At 39.7% G+C, this 8,730-nt stretch overlaps 2 protein-coding genes across 2 annotated transcripts; one reads left to right on the top strand and one right to left on the bottom strand.

Annotated features, from left to right (window-relative positions):
• Positions 1-784: 784 nt before the first annotated feature.
• LOC130743648 (uncharacterized) lies at positions 785-1,792 on the bottom strand. The gene has a single exon (XM_057595881.1). The coding sequence runs from the start codon at positions 1,790-1,792 to the stop codon at positions 785-787; it is 1,008 nt and encodes a 335-aa protein (XP_057451864.1).
• Positions 1,793-4,289: 2,497 nt separating this feature from the next.
• LOC130748972 (GDSL esterase/lipase 7-like) lies at positions 4,290-8,367 on the top strand. The gene is made up of 6 exons (XM_057602226.1): positions 4,290-4,353; positions 4,883-5,149; positions 6,635-6,759; positions 6,850-7,098; positions 7,366-7,618; positions 7,973-8,367. Exons 2-6 carry the CDS (start codon positions 4,897-4,899, stop codon positions 8,158-8,160), a joined length of 1,068 nt encoding a protein of 355 aa, XP_057458209.1. The 5' UTR covers positions 4,290-4,353; positions 4,883-4,896; the 3' UTR covers positions 8,161-8,367.
• Positions 8,368-8,730: the final 363 nt, after the last annotated feature.

The following is an 8,730-nucleotide window of genomic DNA, read 5'->3' on the forward strand; positions in this document are numbered from 1 at the left end:
GAAACCTCCAACATACCGAGTCATAGGCTTTTTCATAATCAACTTTGAAGAAGATAGTAGGAATTTTTCTCAGCTTTGCCTCATGAACCACCTCATTCGCCACCACCACACTGTCTAGCATATTCCTCCCTCCAATGAAGGCGTACTGTCGATCATCAATGACTCTGCCTAGCACAAGTTTCAGCCTAGAAGCCAGCAGTTTAGAAATTACCTTATAGATACACCCAATAAGTGAAATCGGCCTGAACTCATTCATACTTTGTGGAGAGCTCACTTTGGGAATAAGAACAATGAAGGATGCGTTGCTACCCCTAGGCCATGCACCGCGCTTCCAGAAGTCTTTAGCCACTTTACAGAAATCACCCTTCATCAAGTGCCAAAACTTCTGAATAAATTTGAAATTAAACCCGTCTAGCCCCGGGCTTTTATCTCCTCCACACGCCCAAGCTGCCTCTTTAATTTCTTCCTCCGTTAACGGTGCTATCAGTAAAGAATTATCACCATCAGACAGCATGGAAAAGTTAACTCCATCTAATTGCGGTTTGACTTCATTCACCGCACTGAATTTACTCTCGAAAAAATTCTGGACAGCCACCTTCACTCTTGGTGGATCCTCCTCCCACATACCGTCGATCATCAAGCCAACAATGGAGTTTGACTTCCTTTTCCAACTAATCGTTCTGTGAAAAAACCCAGAATTTTGATCACCTTCCGCCACCCATTTAGATCTGGCTTTTTGGCAAAGTATTGACTCATGATGCCGGAGAATTTTCCAAAATTCATCCTAGAGCAAATTACGAGCATCAACCTCAGCCGGCAATAACCCCACCGCATCCTCTTTTACATCCAGCAAGTTAATTTGCTTCACAACATCATCGCTCTTAGACTTCAGTTCGCCAAAGACCTCTAAGTTCCATGCTTTTAATTTCCCCCGCAGCCCTTTTAATTTTTCCTTCAGGGAGTACGCCCCCCAACCAGAGACCTGCACCTCAGCCCAGGAACGCTCAACAAAGGGGACAAGCCGCGGATCGTCAAGCCAACAATTTAGGACCCTAAAAGGCCTTGCCCCCCAATTCTGAAATTTCTGCCGGAGAAGAATTGGACAATGATCGGAGACATCGCGCTGTAGGACTAGTTGAGAACAGTCAGGCCATAAAGAGCTCCACTCATGCGACACCAGGAACCTATCAATCCTGCTTTGTGCACGATTGTTCGGACGGCGCCAAGTGAATTTCCTACCTGCAAGTGGCACATCTAATAACTCCATATCAGCAATAAAGGAATTAAATTCATGCGTCTCCAATCTATGAGAATTAAGAGCCCCTGCTGCTCCTCGTCTTTCATCTGGGGACCGAACCGCATTGAAATCGCCCGCTAGGCACCAAGAAGCAATCTGACAGCCATGGCGCCAACGAATAAGCTCACCCCACAAAGCTCTCTTGCCCACCATGTCGCAAGGTGAATACACATTAACTATCACACATTGCTGCTGAATGCTTACCCAAGTACCTATAAGGCCCAAGAATCCAGTACCCGTGACACAATCAACAAGACTGAAAACACTGGGATTCCAAATGCAGATCAACCCACCACTTCTGTTAACAGCTGGGATCACTCTCCACTCAAAATTCGAGTCGCCCCAAATCTGTGAACAGATCCTCTTGTCTAAATATTGTAACTTTGATTCCTGGATACATAAAACCTCTACATGATTATTAGCCACCATCTCTCTGATGACCCTACGCTTGGCCCCTTCACCCAGACCTCTAGCGTTGAAAGATAGCATCTTCATGACAAACTTGTGCTCTCCTTCGAAAGACTGTTGGCACGAATTGGTCTCTTTAAAGATCCATCTCTTTGCTCCAGTTCTACTAGCTTCTGAATGATGGTATCATCACCCCCTTGAAAGGATGCACCCAAATCCTTCCCAAGAGACCACAGGAAATTTGCTTCATCTCGCATACCTTTTAACCACGACATATCCCCACCCTCCGCCGGTACGGGATCATGCTCTGAATTAATCGTAGAGTGGCGTAACAGTCGTAATTTCCGTCGAGTAGCCGCTGCACTGGACTCAGAATCGTCCCCCAAGGAGAGGGATTTAGTTCTCCTGCAAAGTACCTCAAAACTATTTCGGACAGAAATACCCAGCCTCTCATGCAATTGTCCTTCACTAGTGGAAGCTCTCACTTGCGGATTCGTCGTCGACCTCCTCGTTTGCATAATTGCAATCGACTCCTCTATGGGTAGAGAAGTACAGTTCTCCACACCCTCACCCTGTTCGTTATTCAAAGGCAAGTGGGGATGTGCTGAGTTGGTGAGAATACCCCCTTCAGCAGACACCAATTTTGGGCCAGCCCCAAAATTCATCTCGTTACCTGGCCCGCTAGCAACAAAAGGCTCTGTTTCAAACTGACCCTGCCCAAAAACATTAGCGGTTTCCACTGGCTCCTTTAAAAGCAAGGATTCGTCAACCACATGCCCCACAGAAATTGAATTTTCCTCACAACCAGCGTTAACCGCACTAATGATGGCGTTTTTCAAAACTGCACACCCCAATGTTTGCTCATGATTGGCGGTGGGTCCAGTTAATGATTGATCCAATGATTGCTCATCATTATGCACAGAATCAGTATCGAAATTGTCCCTCTCTCCCATACCTGAATTAAATGCCCCCACATGATTTGAATTTTCGCCGTTACACGACTGAACCAGAGTGGTCGGCGCCGGCACTTCCTCCCCACCGTCCTCATCCGAGCACAGAGATTGCAGATCTTCCTGTCCAACAGCAGAATCAGACCAAGGCTCGTCATCGTCCTCCTCCTTAGAGGTAGCCTCCGTCGCACACCTGCACGCCTTAGCCGGAGGAGCCCCCACTTCCTCGAACACCCTGATATTGAAGTCCACGCCGTCAATCACAATCTTCCTGTGATGAGCAATAGGATGTGTGGCCTTAGTGCGAACCTGAAAGCGTGCGAACTCTAGGATCGACAGATCTAAAGTATGATCAGCCACCGAAACCAGATCCCCGAATGGCCGGGCCACCTCCTCAAAGCTCTCCTTGCACCACATATGAATCGGAAGGCCCAAGCACTGAACCCACGTAACTCAAGAATCCAAAGCAGTCGACGGCGACCACGGATGTAGCACTTCGAATACAGCATCTGGTCCTATTTCTGAATCCTTCAGTGCTTCCTCCAAATCAAAATTCTCTGGGCCAGTTAACAGGATCAAGTTATCCCCAAGATAACGAACTTGGATATAATTCAAGCCATCCAACATTGTCGCGTTTTGTAAGGAGGATACCATCCCAAGATCCTTGATAGTGCCCACAACACTTCGCTGCAGCCAATCCTCGGCAACCCTTCCCGTCGGACCTCTCCATACATCAGCGATTCCCACCGAATCACCATGTCCATCTGACCCCCGTTCCACAGGTGTAATCTTCCCAGGATCCACTGTAGTGTTAGACACAACCTGAGCAAAAGTTCTCTGCATCCTACCATGATGAAGTATCTTCTTATGCGCCTCCACCGTATCTGTCATGTTCTTGGCTGGTAGTGAATTCCTATTTTTGACAACCCAGTTCTTCTCCGAACCGAACCCTTGTCGTTTCGCGAATCTTGGGAAGTTTACGTGCATCTTCGTGCACCCAATAACAATAGAATCCAGTTCTTGTTCCAGCTTGGTGGGGTTTTTGACGTTGGCGAAGCGTACAAAGCCAAACCTCTTACCCCTCCTATCTCTCTTTGGAGATATGAACACCTCCCACACGTTGTCATAACGCTCGAAAACTCGTCGCAATGCCTTTTCTGTGTAGTTTTCAGGGAAGTTAGAGAAGAAGAAGTGTGTGAGATCCCCTGCGTAGCCATCGGCCGTATTTCCGACCTCCAACACGCTCCAATTTCTCTCCCCACCGCTCTCTCTCTCTCCCTCTCTCTCTCTCCCCACCGCTCTCCCTCTCTCTCTCTCGCTCTCATTTTTAAACCGGTTGAATAACTTAATAGAAGGTAATTATGAGTGCTGCATTAGTGAAGCACATGGGTGGTAATTTACGGTAGAAGCCTACCATGTGCCCGTACTTATTTTCCCAACAAATTGAACAAATGCTGAAGCAGTGTAGCGCCATGCAAATATATTCCCCAATGTAGCAGCAGTTCTACGCTTGTCACTGGCTCACTGCCTCACTCTTTCACAGCCTGCATACTGAAAACTTTTAATGGCACCATCATGTAGTGTTTCTCTAATTTTTATTTTCACATATATATATGCATGCACCCTTCATACAAATCATCAACAGGGGACCTAAGTTGTAAAAGAGAGAGATTTTGGTGGAGCTTATACTGCATAAAAGTAAGTATTACTTTACCACTTTTATGTTACTATCCTATATATATATATGCATCTTTGAATCTTTGATCTTGCTAATATCACACACCAAACCATTGAGGCGCTTTCAATTCAATTGATTTTTTGCATATGAATTTTTATTTTTTTCAGATGATAATTAACGTTTTAAATAACATTAAACTAATTTTCAAGCTCCCAGATCTCATGTACGTAGAGAAACTCCAGAAAACATTTTTTAAAACATGGGAAAACATTAATTATCCTTAATTGCTTCACATTAATGTTCCTTAAAATAATATGACTATATTTGAATTTGTGTTAGCTGAATGTGAAAGCATAGTCACCTAATACAATAAGTGTATTTCATTGAGTGAATGTGTTTTGAAATTCGTAATTCAAATTTACAAGATACAAATGTTTTTAAAACTGAAAACATCTGGGGTGAGATTTCAGTATTACATTTTGACTTTGTTAAACATAATTTATATTTATAACATTGATCATTTTAATGATTTTGGTGATCTTCAAACAGTTGTGCAAGAAGAAATGCTGATGATGTTGAAACTTTTCTGGACTGCGTGTCTCCTCCTAACCCACCAAGCTTTGTCCTTGGTCAATGGCTATGATATAGAGAGCCTTGTGCCAGCTTTGTATGTATTTGGTGATTCATGCGTAGATGCTGGAAACAACAACAATCTGAACACGCTTGCTAAAGCAAACACATTTCCCTACGGCATAGACTTTAATAATTGCTCTACCGGCAGGTTCAGCAATGGCAAAACCTTCGCAGACATTCTTGGTAAGTTCAGCCACTACATGTTTTTGGTCATGATAATTCATTTCACACTATCCAATGGAAGGTAAAAACAGTATTTAATTTTAACCTTTTGATCTTTCAAATTATTTCATTAGCAAGGTAGGTAGCTCGGTTTCATTGTTTCGAACTGTGCGAATCGCGCATATATTATATGTGTTCATCCCATGAGATCAATCAACTCAATCTTTAATTCAAACCAAATCAATCCAATTAGTTTGGTTCCATAGACCTTGAATGTTTTGGTTCTCATAATTTGTCTTTTTTCAATATGAACCAACATGTTCTTGGTCTCGCGAGACCAAGATCAAGTATACTAACCGGTTTGGTTAGCTGAAAAATCAACATATTCAAGGATAAGCCAAAACCGATCGAGAATTGGTTGAATCGGTCCAAACCGGTGAAAAACTGATAAAATTTATTGTTTTTCATTTTAATTTAATTTTTTATAATTTTATTTTCATCATAAAATATATAAGATGAACTATAACTTTGAATTTTAATTAGTCCTAATTTCTTAATAACTTCATGTAAATATATTATACATTATAGTCACTAATTTCAAGCATATTATTTAATTACTATTGAGTAATCACATTTCGACCATAGGACTCATACTTTAATCATTTAAGTGATCGGCCCGATTTTGAGAACATTGATGAACACCATAAGAGTGCGCTCATGATACTAATTTTCATTCACATCAATAACTTCATTGAGTTGAAATATATGATATTTTTTTTATTAAAAAGTAAAATAGCTTAGGTGATGACATGGACTCCGTACACATGTGTTGGTTCGGACGTGTGTCATACCAAAACAAATTCTAGCCAATTGAAAGTGGTTGTGTTGGTTTGAATCAGATTTCATGTTTCACCTTTGAACCCAAATTGAACCAGACCAATGATCTCTGGGTTGGATTAGATGAATTTACTTGATCTCTTTTATAATAATATTACATATGGAATATAAAAAAAAGAAAAAAATTATTGAAAAGTAGCATAAAGAAATATAACATAACATGAAACTAAGTGAATCAAACAACATGTTATTTAGGTGAAACAACTAACATGTTACTAATTTCTCCTAACAAAATGTAAGCACATAAAATCGATCTCAACAAAACATTACTAATAGTTATATATATGTTCATGATTTAGGTCGAATTTAATTTTCTCAAATTCGGAATCCAAATTGAACTCATGATTTCCCCTTCCATAGTTTAATTTAATCCATGAGTCCAATCCAATTCAATCGGTTTTTCTTTTTTTTTTGCTTTGGATTGGTTTGAACCAGACAGGTTGATCGATAAACCCGTGTGCACCATTAGACATGATAGTTGTTCACCCAAAATTAATAAGGAGTTTTGCAGCTATAGTTTGATGTTGCCTGAAATTTTTTAAATTTGACTTTCAAAATATGGTAGTTTCTTAACTTATAATGTGGACTTTTCTGAATTTGTGTCTATAGCTATTAAGTCGGGCTTACCAATGCCACCTCCATACTTGGGTGTCTCTGAAGCAGAGAGATATCAATTAGCCACAGGGATTAACTTTGCATCAGCCTCATGTGGAATCTTAAATTCGACAAGAAATGTAAGAGGAACAAAATAATCCCCTCACCATTTTTATAATCACATTGTAAATTGTTGATCTCTCACGATATTTTTATTTTGCATGCCAAAGGGAGAATGCTTGTCATTGGACCAACAAACCGAATATTTTACCTCAACTGTGAAGAATGATCTTCCAAGAATTTTCAAAAGCAAAAGGAAACTCAGGCGTTACCTATCCAAATCAATATATCTAGTATCAATTGGTTCCAATGATTACATTCTAAATTATTTGAACCATGCAGTAGTAACCAATTACCAAAACTTCAATCCAGAAGAATATGCAGATTACCTCCTTGAGCAATTGGCTTCAAGTCTAAAGGTATTATTCACATTTCAGTGAAATATTTGAAGATTAAATGCTATCAAATTAAATGAGAAGGCGACGGGTATGAGGTAACATATGCGGAGTATGGGGAAAAAACTCTCAAATTCGATTCTCGCATAATACATTTGGAGAGAGATAAATAGTATTATAAATCGTGACTAAATCCCAATTTTGAAATAATGGAAGGGTGACCTGTCCGAAAAATTTTCAATGCATCACATTATTTTTTATTTTAACTTTTTTTAACACTTAAATTTCCAGAGAATTTATGATCTAGGAGCACGAAAGTTTGTGGTCGTTGCAATTGGTCCAATTGGGTGCATCCCTGGTTTTATCATCAGAAAACCAGATTCCCAAGATTGCAATGAAGATGTGAATAAAAAAGTTATGCCCTTTTCAGACAAACTTCCAGGGAAAATGCAAGAGCTGCAGACTCAGCTCCCAGGTTCACTGTTCATTACTTTGGACAGTTTCAACATCTTCCAAGAAATAAGAAATTCCCCAGAAAAATTTGGTGAGTAACAATTAAGTTCTTAGAAAAGCAAAAAAAAAAAAAAAAAAAAAAAAGCCATATGACATCTACATGTTCAATAGAGCTTATTTGAACTTATCTTATAGTACAGAACACTTATGCAAATGTTTGTGAGAGTTTATGCAAATATAGTTTATGACCTACTTATATTCCTATAAGCTATTTAAAGCTTAATTATTTCATAAGCTGCTCACATTAGGTTATGAATAAGTGTTTATGCGATAAATGCTTATTAGTACAAGGGTTATAAGTTGTTTACCAAAACACATTAATTCTATTTACAATGTTGATCATAGAAACATTTCTTTACTCTTTCGGCACTTAATTATTTTTCAGGGTTCACAAGCATATCTGATTCCTGCGTTGCACAAGGAGCAAAACCTTGTGGAGACCGAAAGCAGTACTACTTTTATGATTTTGCACACACCACTGAAGCTGCAAATGAAATATATGCAACGGAGTGTTTTAATGGAACACAAGTGTGCTTTCCTCTGAATATTTATCAACTCATTCGTGAACATTAATAGATTTGGACCCTGCTCTGATTGAAATGTGAGATCGATCCACGTTTGTATTTGTTTTCAGTATTGTTATATGTTTAATAAACAAATTATGTTCTGTTGGCACATTGTAAATGGGCATGCATGAAAAATGCGTTTACATTGTAAAAACTGATATCTAAACACGCAATAAATGAGGGTTGGCGTTCTTCTATATGTTCGATTAAATTGAACCTGTTCTTCCATAGAAAGAGTATAGTGTACCTCTGGTCGTAGTGTGATAGTTCTAGGCTGAATCTGTGGTGGCTCAGGAATATCCACGATGGAACACGCCGAAAGATGTACGTGCAAAACGCTCTGACGCCCAAGTTAGCTTCTAAACTCGAGTGAGATACTCAAAGTATTAGAAAAATATTCAATGAGCAATACTTATGCAACTAAACAACCAAACCTATATTTACAGAGTTTGATATGAAGTGCAGTTGAATAACTTAACTTAAGTATAACCATCGCAAATGACTTATGAGTCAATGGACACGCTAGAGCTTCTTAATTTCTTTCATTGGTTGTGTCGGCTATGTTTTGCTCGATTGA

This window comes from Lotus japonicus, chromosome 3, assembly GCF_012489685.1.
Source record: "Lotus japonicus ecotype B-129 chromosome 3, LjGifu_v1.2".
In the NCBI taxonomy this organism is placed as follows: domain Eukaryota; kingdom Viridiplantae; phylum Streptophyta; class Magnoliopsida; order Fabales; family Fabaceae; genus Lotus; species Lotus japonicus.